At 45.2% G+C, this 12,799-nt stretch overlaps 1 protein-coding gene and 1 long non-coding RNA gene across 5 annotated transcripts; one reads left to right on the forward strand and one right to left on the reverse strand.

Moving 5' to 3' along the window:
• Nucleotides 1-64: 64 nt before the first annotated feature.
• On the forward strand, nucleotides 65-6,091 carry IL36G (interleukin 36 gamma). Of its 4 annotated transcripts, none has more exons than XM_033838100.2 (5): nucleotides 65-84; nucleotides 757-818; nucleotides 1,303-1,410; nucleotides 2,115-2,254; nucleotides 5,364-6,091. In XM_033838100.2, the coding sequence occupies exons 1-5, from the start codon at nucleotides 80-82 to the stop codon at nucleotides 5,571-5,573; spliced, it is 525 nt and encodes a 174-aa protein (XP_033693991.1). In that variant the 5' UTR covers nucleotides 65-79; the 3' UTR covers nucleotides 5,574-6,091. The 4 variants fall into 4 exon arrangements, with proteins under 4 accessions (XP_033693991.1, XP_033693992.1, XP_033693988.1 ...); XM_033838101.2 differs by lacking the exon at nucleotides 65-84 and adding an exon at nucleotides 128-222; XM_033838097.2 differs by lacking the exon at nucleotides 65-84 and having other exon boundaries at nucleotides 285-818.
• Nucleotides 5,937-11,280, reverse strand: LOC117307838 (uncharacterized). Its single transcript, XR_012325617.1, has 2 exons — nucleotides 9,898-11,280; nucleotides 5,937-9,814 (listed from the first exon to the last, which is right to left on the reverse strand). It is a non-coding gene; the product is annotated as an uncharacterized lncRNA (long non-coding RNA).
• Between the last annotated feature and the right edge of the window lie 1,519 nt (nucleotides 11,281-12,799).

Genomic DNA, 12,799 nt, shown 5'->3' on the forward strand with positions numbered 1-12,799 from the left:
CCTCCTCATACTGATGCCGTGATTTCTTCATCTGAGCCTCACCGGATCTTCTGGCAGGAGGATCTGGCCTTCTTCTTTCATGTCGTAAGATTGTCACGCCCCGCTGAGGAAGCTGGCTCCTCCCTATGCTCTCCAGATAAGTGTTCCCCACTCCACCAGAGCCCGTCACTGCTCTCGGGAGCTGCTTGAGCTGCGATTCAGTCCCCTGCGCTTTTGATAAAGGTTCTTGCCAGCGGGTGGCTGGAAGGTCCCTTGACTCTTACGCATCCCTCTTTGCTGTGTTTAGGGCTGGCGCCATGCCAGGCTGGGTCCATGTCTTGTCCTGTGCAGAGTTGGCTGCTTCTTACTTGGGGAGCTCCTAGGATCCTGGCAGAGTTGCCTTGGCTCGGGTCCCTCCCCTGTTCCCAGGCAGACAAATTTGCCAGTGGGAGTGGGGAGGGCTGCTGGGAGGAGAAGGCACAGACATCAGGGAACTGTAGGGTATTTAAGGTCAAAAGTCATGCCTGGCCTTGGAACCCCTAGGGGGACACTGTCCCTGGCTGGATCTCTGGGTGGAGGAAACTTCTGCTTGATACCCCTCCCTAAGGTTGCCTTGAAGTTTTGTCCCAGGAGGTGGCCTAGATCTTCTGACGAGGGCTTGGTATCAGGCCAGGCTTCCCAGCTCCCTGCCCAGAATCAGGACCTTAAGAACCAGTATCCTTGGGAGGGTCTGGAAATGCCTCCTGAGACTCAGATCTCGTATCAATGTCCTCACAGGTGCCGAGACAACCCCGCTATGGCAGAAATTATGGAAGCCTCTGGACCAGTCTATATATCAAGTAATGTTGGGATGGGGTCTGGAGGCTGGGGACACTCATGCCTGTCTCTTCTGGACACCCCAGCCTTCTCTGCCCCTCCTTGTATATGGACCTTACCACCAAATGCTGTCCATGTCCCACTGGACTGCAAGGGTGAGGACCATTTCTTTTTCACTGCTGCAGCTCTAGGTCTAGCCTTGGGCCCAATACAAATTGGCTGTCAAAGTTAGTAGCTGGGCCTTGACACATGTGTCCTTATGGGGATGAGGGTTTAACTCATTAACGGTCTAACTCTTAGACTAGTTACAGGCTTGTCCTCCTCACCAGAGCTCATAGTTTTACTGGAAAGAAAGGCTGAGCTGATGGGCCATGTGAGAGCTGCCAGTTTTGATGTGTAAACCCTGAACCGTCCTTCCTGAAAGGCCTGGAGTAGATAATCTTTCTCCTAGCGTCTGATAAAGCAACCTTAATCGTGTTTCTTCATTATTCTTTTCTATTTAAATAGAAATGGATGAGCCTTGGACTGGAGAATGCTTTGACTTGAATCAGCAGGCGTGGATCCTTAAGGGTCACACCCTCGTGACAGCTCCACTGAACAACAGTGTGACTCCAGGTAGGTGAGCGGTCACCATGCGGTTGATCTTTGTGATGTGATCCCCCACACATCATTGCGGCTGGGATACTGGTATCCAGCCTTTGGTTAAAAGTGTGGCTTTATAACAGAGCTCACCTGGAGGGGGAAGAATTCCACACCTGCCTGGGAAGGGGTGTCTTGGACCAGGGCAAAGAGAGCAGAGAGAGTGGAGTGGCGTTCTGGGGAGCAGTGATCTGAAGGCCTGTCTTAGGGAAGAGGAGTGGCTTGTTCTGCCAGACTTCTGGTGTCCTAAGAGGACTAATGGGTTGGATAGCACAGGAAGGCAGATTTCAACAGGACATTAGGCAATACTTGTCAGTGAACAGGGCTCTCCAAGGCTCAGGGGGGTTGCTTGGGGTTGGAGCTTCTCACCTCCGGGTGTTCAAGCAGAGGTGTGAAAATCTCAAGGGTGGGGTCTGCCCTCTGATGAACTCTTTGTGTTCGCTCCATTTCTTAGGGCAGTGATTAGTGCTCGGTGTGAATGAATGAATGAATATGGGGCTGGCCACTTTGTGGGTCTGGGGTAGTAGGGATTATACTCTTAAGATCTCTTCCAGCCTTACCTGGAAGATCCTGGTCTTTCCTGACTTCCAAAGGGCACCGACTGTGTGCGTTGGTGGTATGTGGCGAACACAGCTGCCTTCCAAAGGGGCACTGACACCATATCCCCTCTTATCTAACAGTCACTGTCACTGTCATGCCATGCAAGAATCCAGGCTCTGTTGAGGAAGACAGAGGGGTTCCCATTTATTTGGGAATAGAGAATCCAGAAATGTGTCTGTATTGTGAGGACGTCGGAGGACAGCCCAAATTGCAGCTGAAGGTGAGTGACTGAGAAAAATAATGTAGAAAAACCTCAGTTTCTATTCTGAGAACTTGATTTGTTAGGAAATCTAATTTTATAATTAAAAAAGAAATATCCTCCTGTTCTTAAGCCTACTTATCCCTTCCTCCTTTAGAATAACATGCCTGCAATAGACTTTAATTTGATTTATCCTGCCCCTCGCTAGTTGAGGGCTCGTCTTTCTTGAATATTGAGACATTCTAGCCGTTGTTTGTTTGTTTTAATTGGGGTATAGTTGCTCTACAATGTTGTGTTAGTTTCTGCTGTACAACGAAGTGAATCAGCTATGTGTATACATATATCCCCTTCCTCTTGGGCCTCCCTCCCACCCCACCGCCCATCCCACCCATCTAGGTCACCACAGAGCACCGAGCTGAGCTCCCTGTGTTATATAGCAGGTTCCCACTAGCTATCTGTTCTACACATGACAGTGCACATACGTCAGTCCCAATCTCCCAATACATCCCACCCGCCGTGTCCACATATCCATTCCCCACAGCTGCATCTCTATTCCTGCCCTGCCAATAGGTTCATCTGTACCATTTTTCTAGATTCCACATACATGAGTTAATATACAATATTTGTTTTCCTCTTTCTGGCTTACTTCACTGTCTATGACAGACTCTAGGTCCATCCATGTCTCCATGAATGTTTATTCAAGTATATTCTCTCCTTCATTCTGCCTCCCCTCTCCTTTTCGAATTCCTATTCATCAGTTATTGGAACTTTGAGATCTCACTTCAATATCTCACCTGACTTCTCATACTTTCTGTCCTTTTTTTTTCTTGTTGCATTCTGGGAGAACTCGTTGGTTCAACATCCCAGGTCCTGATTACCTTTTAATTCACACGCTAAATTATCTGCTACATTATCTTTCTATTCTGTTTTTATGAAATTTCAGTCTTTACTATACTAATTCTCAAGCTCTCTAGTTGGTTTTGCGTTTTTCTTCTTTATAACTGCCTGTTAGTAAAAACTTGTTTCTGAAACTTCTGTTTACTGCAATTCAATTTAATTCAACTCAATATAATCCAAGTCAGCAAATGTGTGTGTTCTTACTGGCCTCCAGCACTGTTGTGGGCATTTGTGAATCATCAGTGCACAGAATGGCAGGGTCCTGCCCCCCTGGGGCTTGCATTCTAGTGGGAGAGGAGAAATGGTCCACAAGAAGTATAATCATGGGTAAATCTGTGGCATGTGAAAGGGTGTTATGTCTCCTGGGAAAGAACGATTAGAGCCGGGTTAAGAGCCTGGCAGTGCCAGTAACAGCTGGGGTCTGGCTGTGTGGTAAATAGTACAGCAGGCATTATCGCAAAGGTGAGATTTTAGCAGATGGGAGAGGAGGCAAAGGAGTGAGCCAGCAGTGTCCAGTGAGGGCAGGTTCAATCAATTCAAATTGTTAGAACGTTTTGAATAGAAGAGTGACATGAACGGACATATGGTTTTTTAAAAAATTATTTATTTATTTACCTACTTATTTACTGGATGCATTGGGTCTTAGTTGCGGCGTGCGGGATCATTCGTTGCAGCATGAGGTCTCTTTGTTGTGGCGCGTGAGCTCCAGAGCGCCCGGACCCAGTAGTTGCTGCGCATGTGCTATTTAGTTGTGGCCCGCAGGCTCAGTAGTTGCCATGTGCGGCCTTAGTTGCCCTGCGGCACATGAAATCTTAGTTCCCCAACCAGGAATCCAACTGGCATGTCCCGCATTGTAAGACAGATTCTTAACCACTGGACCACCAGGGATTATTTTGTCCGCTACTTGATAGCCTCGTGTGAAGGGCAAAGGGGAGAGTCCTGTTGGAGGCTTTGAGGTGATCCAGGTGTGATCTGATAGATATGGGGATAGCATGCAGGTAGGAAGAAAACGGTCAGATTCTGGAAATATTTTCAGTTGAGTCAATGGGCTTTGCTGACAGAGTGAACGTGGAGTGTGATTAAGAAGATGAGGACCGAACAGTACAGTTTCAGCTCTGTAAGCAAGAGCTGCGTGGTGTTGACCCTGCAGGCTTTGTTAAGACTTTGAATTTTGTGATAATTAGAAAATCATTCAAGACATTTAAGCCGGAAGGTAACGTGATCTTATTTATTCATTTTTTAATTTCAGTTTACAGTTAACTCAATTGCTTTGTGGAGAATGGGTGGTAAGGATGGAGCAGGTGTAGGGGAGGGAGTGAGAAGTGGCTCAGTTCAGGAAAGATTTTGGAAATAGGGCTCACAGGCCTTGCTGCTGGATTAAATGTGGAGGGATCTAAGAAAGCAATATCAAGGATGAATCCTAGGTTTTTGGCTGCCCAAAGAATTGGCTAGATTAACTGGAAGTTATTAACTGAATAAAGGAATCTTTTGGGAGAATTCCCCCTACTCAGGGTGGAATGTGGCTGAATTATGGACCATTCCTGTGTCTCTTTGGGGAATCTTGGACATAATGCAATTTACTTAGAAATACTTATCTTACCTAAATAGAATGATATGTGAATATATAAATATATACACCCACAAATATACTTCTATATACAATATAGAAACCTTTTCTGATTGTTCTATATACTTTGCTTTTTTGAGTGCAAGTCCTTTGATTTGTTAGACCCTCTTGTGCCTTTTTCGTGGCTCTGACCTTTCTCATATGTTTGGCAATTAATTGGAAACCCAAACACCCCTGCCCTGGCGGTCCTTTGCCAGAGCAGTGGTTCTTGCGGGAGGGGGGCTCTCACGGATGCAGCTTTGGTGAGGGAAGACCTTGGCTTCCTGCAGCAAATGTGCATTTCCTTCCTTTTCCTGGGGGTGGGGTGGTCCCCGCAGCCTCTTGTGCGGGGAGAGTTCCAATTTGTCATTCAAGGGTGGCCACTTGTTCATGAACCTGTGCCTTGTGTCACTCCATGCCATCTCTGGAGTTGAGGGTGGGGGGCAGGAAGGTGACATTTCATGCGTGCTCACTCTGTTGTTCCTTTGAAATGGGTTTTTCTAGGCTTGCTCTAACAGACGGATAGGGTTGCTCAAACTTCGGAACATTTACATGTTGTGTACAAGTAATGTTGAACTACTCAAACAGCCTGTGCTTCTCCTTCTGGCATTTTCTGTCCCATTTCAGGACCAGAAAATACTGGATCTGTACAACCGGCCTGAGCCCATGGAGCCCTTCCTTTTCTACCATGGCCGGACAGGCAGTACCTCCACCTTTGAGTCCGTGGCCTTTCCCGACTGGTTCATCGCCTCCTCCGAGCAAGGCCAGCCCATCTTTCTCACTTCGAACCTGGGGAAAATGTACAGTACTGCCTTCCGCATAGATTTAAGGATTTAACTCAGCCTAGAGGTGGCAGCTTGGTCTTATAATTTCTCGTTCTCAGCGTGTCTTCATCTGGATTTTCTCAGCGTCATTGCACATTGATACTGAGAGGTGGGCTTGGCCCTGTCCTCATCTTATTTTATGAACGGAGAAGAAGCAATGACCTCGTGGCACCCAAGGAATAGAATGTGGGCTCGAAAGCAGGAGGGAGGCGGTGACGTGTGGCTCTCCTTTCAAGCTGACACTGTACATCTCTCAAGCCATCTGTACACGGACATCGGGACCCAGAAAACACCTGTCCCGGGGTGGTTATGAAGAACCATGAATTCAGAGTTCACCCGTCTCACCCAAGATCCTGGGACTGGCATGGAGCTGATCTTTGTTTTTGTTTTGCTTTGTTTCCTTTCCTAATGGGATTACGTTTCCCATAATCTCTCTCTGTTTCCAGTATATTGTAAGGGGTGTAATATATCCTTTTAAGGGTTAGGAACTTGTAAAGAAAACCAATTCTTCATTAAATTACTTATGTCTAATTCTAATAATCTGTTACCATAAAACCAAATATAAACTCCACGTGTTTATACGATAAGAAAGCTAAAACAGTTACAAAATGAAATAGGAAACAAGAAGTAATCTGAAATTACCAAGAGTGATGGAATAAGGACACCGCAGTGGGTAAGTCTGACACTGGGGCTTAGCTGAGGGGAGAAGGGCCCTTATCAATGGTGATAGGGTGGTGGGAGGGATAGCACATGTAAAAGGCACCACTATTTGACTACTTTCTGTATAGTCTCACAGCCTTGCTTTCTTTTTTTTCTTTTAGCCATTCTCACCATCCACATACTCCCTTTAAAAACTGCAGTAAAGTTGCCCTTTTTTTGGAACAGAGAGCCTAAATTTCCCACCAGCCATGCTTCAGATGATATATTCTGATGAAATGAAATAACTGACCTCGGGTATAATTGTAGAAGGCTGTAGCTCAGATCTGGTTCTGCATATCATAGATTTCTTATTTTGACAATACCACAAATGCAGAAAATTATGTTCGCTTAAATACAGTCCACAAAATAGCACCAGTAACGTAAATTTTTTTAAAGAACTTTTGGACAACCAGACCACATACGCTACTGGGCACGCTAGTGAGCAATCAGTCAGCCCTGATCTAATGCAGTGTCTCTTGATTCTCAAAAGTTTTCTTCTTCAGCGAAATCTATTTTTAACATGCAGCTTTATAAAAGTCAACATTAAAGTGAACACCAAGCTAATTAGTTCCGCAATATCGAATAGAAGAATTAGTCATTGGATATTTAGTACTACGCTCGGTGCTAATAAATGGTGACAGGTTGTGACATCTGCCAGTTTACATTGTTGCCTTATCAACTGTTCCGTCTGACAATGGGGATCCGATGACACATTTGCATGTGACGTGATCGCGCATCTCCATCCTCCCAGGCTGTGTGATGATTCAGTTTTCCCATCTCCTTTCTCTATGGTGAAATCTTTGTTCGTGCGGGCACTGTGGCACCCTGGATTGTTACTTGGTACATGTAGACACTCACACAAAGCTCTAATATGAGCCCTGGTGCCATATGGCTGGGCTCGGGGGTAAGGTGGGCATTCTGGTCATCCAGAAGAGATTCTGGTAACTTATTTAAGAGTAAATCAAAATGAAAACATATGGAATTCCCAGGTGGTCCAGTGGTTAAGACTTGGTACTTTCGCTTGCCATGGGCCCGGGGTTCGATCCCCAGTCGGGGAACTAAGATCCTGCATGCCGCTCAGTAGGGACAAAAAACAAGCAAACGAACGAAAACAACAGCATAATAATCTCATAGCTTGTGGGACCCAGGGAACAGACTGCCACGGACCCCTGGATTACCCATTGCATTTGAGAAATAACGTACACAGTATAGCACAGTGTCTGAGATCATGGAAGGCCCCTGTGAGCATCAACTTCATTTTCAAGCGATTGCCTGGTGTGCTTCTGATTTTCACGCATTTGCTGTATCAAATCCTCTTACATTTGAGTATCATGAGCTCCAGGCCAACACTCATTGAAGGATTTGTTTCCTTTGGAGTTTTAGCGACAGGCAGCCTCGATGCACTGAGGGGCTTTTGGATTCCAGGGGGGAAATTAAGAACCTTGCCACCAAAATCACAAATACAGAGAAAACAGTTGAGTGGGATGTTCTTCTGTCGAGCTGCTTTGGGGCTCACATCTTCTGGCGCCAGAGTTGCTGAAGGGCAAAGGCTGTTTCCTGAAGACACTGTCCCTTGACTTGTGAACAACTGGGCATGGGGACTAAAGACGCTGCCCCAAAACCCTGAGACCAGTGGCTGTAATGAATAATTGTTCATGTCCATGAAACGTCAGTTTTTATTTCTTAGACTTTACGAAGTTATTTAAAAGAAGATTCTTACCAAAAGAGTACATGTCTATGGTTAAAAGCAATATTCTCCCGCCTCAGTCCTATTTCTGAGCCAACTGCTTTCTGTTTCGTGAGGCAACTGCTAAGTCTTTTGCAGCTCTTTTTATGTTTTCCTCCATGTGTCTAAGCATATGCTTTTACTTCTATTTCTTTTTTTTAAAGGTTATTTATTTACTTTTATTTTTTGGCTGGGTTGGGTCTTCGTTGCTGCACGTGGGCTTTCTCTAGTTGTGGCGAGCGGGGGCTACTCTTCGTTGCGGTGCACAGGCTTCTCATTATGGTGGCTTCTCTTGTTGCAGAGCACGGGCTCTAGGCACGTGGGCCTCAGTAGTTGCAGCATGTGTGCTCAGAAGTTGTGGCGCATGGGCTTAGTTGCTCCACGGCATGTGGGATCTTCCTGGGCCAGGGCTCGAACCTGTGTCCCCTGCATTGGCAGGCGGGTTCTTAACCACTGCGCCACCAGGGAAGTCCTACTTCTCTTTCTTAAAGTATAAACTTTGTACGTTATCTTTTCTATCAGACTGATGTCATTTACATCTCTATTGGACGAAAGTCACATGCTCTTTATTTTCTACAAGTTAACAGTAAGTAGTAAGTCAAATAAAGTTGTGTTTGTAGAGAGTGAGATGATGCTTGAGTGGGCCTGGTAGATAATGGTCTAGTATGACCTTGAAAAGACACAGTGTTGGTGGGAATGTAAATTGGTGCAGCCACTACGGAAAACAGTATGAGAGTTCCTTAAAAAACTAAAAATAGAGTTACCATATGATCCAGCAATCTCACTCCTGGGTATATATCCAGAACAGACGAAAACTCTAATTCAAAAAGAAACATGCACCCCAATGTTCATAGCAGCACTATTTACAATAGCCAAGACATGGAAGCATCATGGATGTACACTGACAGATGAATGGATAAAGAAGATGTGGTAAAAAAAAAAAAAAAAAAAAAGCTTAAACAGGTGAAGGGGAAAACACTTCAATCTGAGATTAAAAAGGAATCATTGCTGCTGTCTTGGTTATTTAATGTTTTCTCCAATATAAATCATTTAAACTAATTCACATTTGGTTACTCCTGAAATTCACTGCTTTGGAATAAAAAGAGAGAGAGAGACAGAGAAAAAAAAAAAAAAAAAAAAAAAAAAAAAAAGATGTGGTCTATATATACAATGGAATAGTACTCAGTTATAAAAAGGAATGAAATAATGCCATTTGTAGCAACATGGATGGACATAGAGATTAAAGGCAAATATCATATGATATCACATGTTGAATCTAAAAAAATGATACAAATGAACTTATTTACAAAACAGAAATAGACTCATAGAAAAGAAACATGGTTACCAATGGGGAGAGGTGGGAGGGATAAATTGGAAATTTGGGGTTAACTGATACACACTACTCTATATAAAATAGATAAAAAACAAGGACCTGCTGTATACACAGAGAACTATATTCAATATCTTGTGATAACCTATAATGGAAAAAAATCTGAAAAAGAATATCTATCTATATAGATATATTGATATATATATAACTGAATCACTTTCTTGTATACCTGAAACATTGTAAATCAACTCTATTTCAATTAAAAATAAAAGGCACACCATAATTATCCCCCCCACCCCTTTTCCAGGAATTGGACAGTTTTTCTTAACGACATCGTCCTTTAGCCTTTTCATTTTATAGGTGAGGAAAAGGAGGTGCATGGCGTGGCTGTGACTTGCGGAGGGTGGCACCGACCTTGAGTATTTGAACTGGAAATAAAGGCACTCTTGATTTGGGGTCCTTCAATTTCTGTCTCCTGGAGTTGGGATATTATGAAACACTGTGGGAGAAATCAGCAACAATTACCCAGAGCAAGACAGCAAATACGAACCACCTCACTCCCATAATTGGGGCTGTACTTACCTAGCAGGGTGTCAGCGGTTGAGCCACCCCAGGCAGAGCACCCCTGGCCACCTAAGCATCATTATGCAATGCCGTAAGTGCTGAGCTGTACTGTGCACCGGTTTCTCAAACTTGAAGCAATAGCAGAATCACCTGGGGTGTAAACGAAAAGCTCTGGTGTTTGGGCAGAATTTAGACCTAGTGAGTTAAACCCATTCCCCTCAAAATTCCAACTTACCAGGTTTAGAGCTGGGCCTAAGATGAAAGAGATGCGTATGGCAAGGTATGGAGACGGAGCGCGGAGCTCCCTTGCTCTCTGAGGGTGCCACTCTCTCAAGATCTCCACACGTTCACCAGCCCAGAACTTCTCCAAACCCCAACTTTTGGCTTCATTACATGGGTATGATTGATTAAATCACTGGCCATTGGCAATTGATTTCAGCCTCCAGCCTCTCTCCTCTCCCTGGAGGTCAAGGGCGGGTGGCACTGTGAAAGTTCCAAACCCTCTAATCAAAGAGTTCGTTTTCCTGGAAACCAGCAAAATCACCTCTTTAACATAACAAAGACACCATGATTGCTCTCCATACCTAGGACATTCCAAGGGTTTTAGGAGTTCCGTGCCAGAAACGGAGACAAAGACCAAATATATGTTTCTTATTATGAATCACAACACACGGTTGCATATGAGCTGGGCTGTGTCCGAAAGAGGTAAAATAGTATTTAGCTGAGTACATGAGATATCAGGAGGCAGGGTTCCATGTACGGACTTTCCCCTTACCGCTCGGAAATCTCCCCCGTCATATGGGTTGGTAACCAAATCTGGTTCCCAGGCTACAGGGGAAGAGGCACATACCATCTGCAGGGGTTGGGCGTGGCGTGGGAGTGGGGCAGGGAGGACAGAAAAGACCAGTTTTCAGCATTACAGTGGTGAACCACTCCCTACCCATACCTTTGTGTAAGCCAGCTCATAGATGGGTCATCATGGTTGGTGTGACCCCGTCCTAGGAGTTGGTGAGGCCTGGGAAAACACTGGCCATATTTAGGAGAAAATTTTGTTTTGAGAAGTAGAGAGATCAGAGCTAAGAGGACTGGTGACAAATTTTATTTTTCTATGTGGAAAACTCAGGCTGTGTTCATGGTCTTTTAAAAACAATGTTTTCCAGAAAGAGACTCACAGACATAGAGAACAGACTTGTGGTTGCCCAGGGAAAAGGTGGGTTGGGGAGGGATGGAGTGGGAGGTTGGGATTAGATGCAAACGCTTATATATAGGATGGATAAACAACAAGGTCCTACTGTAGAGCACAGGGAACTATATTCAATACCCTGTGATAAAATACTATGGAAAAGAATATGAAAAATAATGCATATATATACACATATATATGTATAACTGAATCACTTTGCTGTATAGAAGAAATTAACACAACATTGTAAATCAACTATACTTCAATAAAATAAATCAAAAAAATGTTTTCAAATACATCATCAGTTGTCTAACCCTTAACATTTTTTTTTTTTTTTTCCCTGCGGTACGCAGGCCTCTCTCTGTTGTGGCCTCTCCCGTTGCAGAGCACGGGCTCCGGACGCGCAGGCTCAGCGGCCATGGCTCACGGGCCCAGCCGCTCCGCGGCATGCGGGATCCTCCCGGACCGGGGCACGAACCCGTGTCCCCTGCATCGGCAGGCGGACTCTCAACCGCTGCGCCACCAGGGAAGCCCAACATCGACATCTTTGATCTTGCTCACTGCTGGGTGGAAGTTGAACTTTAAGGAGGTAACAACAGAAGCAGGGAGACCATTTAGGGGTTATTGCAATACTCCCAGGGAGAGAGTCGGTGGTGGATTTCAGAGAACAGAACCCTGATCAGTGGTTGTGAGTTACATGGAAGCAAATTTTGGCATAGAATGACTAGATTTTTTTTCTTAACACTTAGGCCTGAACAACAATAGGGTTTCAAGGATAATGATTCCCTTTCACCACCAATGTTGAGGCTGAGTCTGATTCCTAATGCAGAGATAGGAAGCCAGGAGATCTCCACGTTTCCACCTACTACGTGAGTCTCCTTGGACACAGTGCAGTGTTTAATATCCACCACTGAGCACAAGGCGTCCTATGTGCCTCAATTAACACACGGTGCAGGAGACCGTGACCCAAAGGAAACATATCACATCGTGGTTAAGAACAGAAAGACTTGGCTTTTTATTTTTTTGGCTGTGCCACACGACATACACCATCTTAGTTCCCCGACCAGGGATATAAGCCACGCCCCCTGCAATGGAAGTGCAGAGTCCTAACCCCTGGACCACCGGGGAAGTCCCAAGACTTGGCTTCTAACTCAGCTAAATTTCTCAGTAGCTATGTGGCTTTGGGTAAGTTGTGTCATCTCTCAGGGACTGTTTTCTTCCATAACAAATAAAGAGGAATGGCCCCTAAAGGGTGGCTGTGAGGATGAAAAGATGAATCAGGGAAATCTCTATCAGATACAGAAGAGCTCTCAATATTGGTTATGCAAAACTGAAAGGAGCACAACGAATGGCCCCAAATCAGAGGTGAATGAGGCTATGGGTCACAGAAGTCAGTGAATCAAGAGAGCCACACCTCTGCCTCCAAGCAGTCCAGAAGGAAGTTCTCCTTCACTCAGCGCCTGGCCTTTTCTGTATTTCCTCATCGGTGCTTCCTGGCATTTACTCTGCTCTGGTTTCTCCAGGACCCCAGCCCGGCCACACCACTGTTGCCTCCCAGTCACCCACTGAAGGCTCACAGGACGTCTGTTCCGGACTAGCTTTCTTGCCAAAGTGGGCACACCAAGAGCCAGGAAATAACCCTTCTTCCTTGCTCATTGAAAGGCCTGGGAGTCCTGGACAGCTTTACCGGGCCCTTGGGTGCAGGTGGAGCTTGAACATTGGACTCGAGGACAAGAG

This window comes from Tursiops truncatus, chromosome 14 (genome assembly GCF_011762595.2).
Source record: "Tursiops truncatus isolate mTurTru1 chromosome 14, mTurTru1.mat.Y, whole genome shotgun sequence".
NCBI classification, from domain to species: Eukaryota; Metazoa; Chordata; class Mammalia; order Artiodactyla; family Delphinidae; genus Tursiops; species Tursiops truncatus.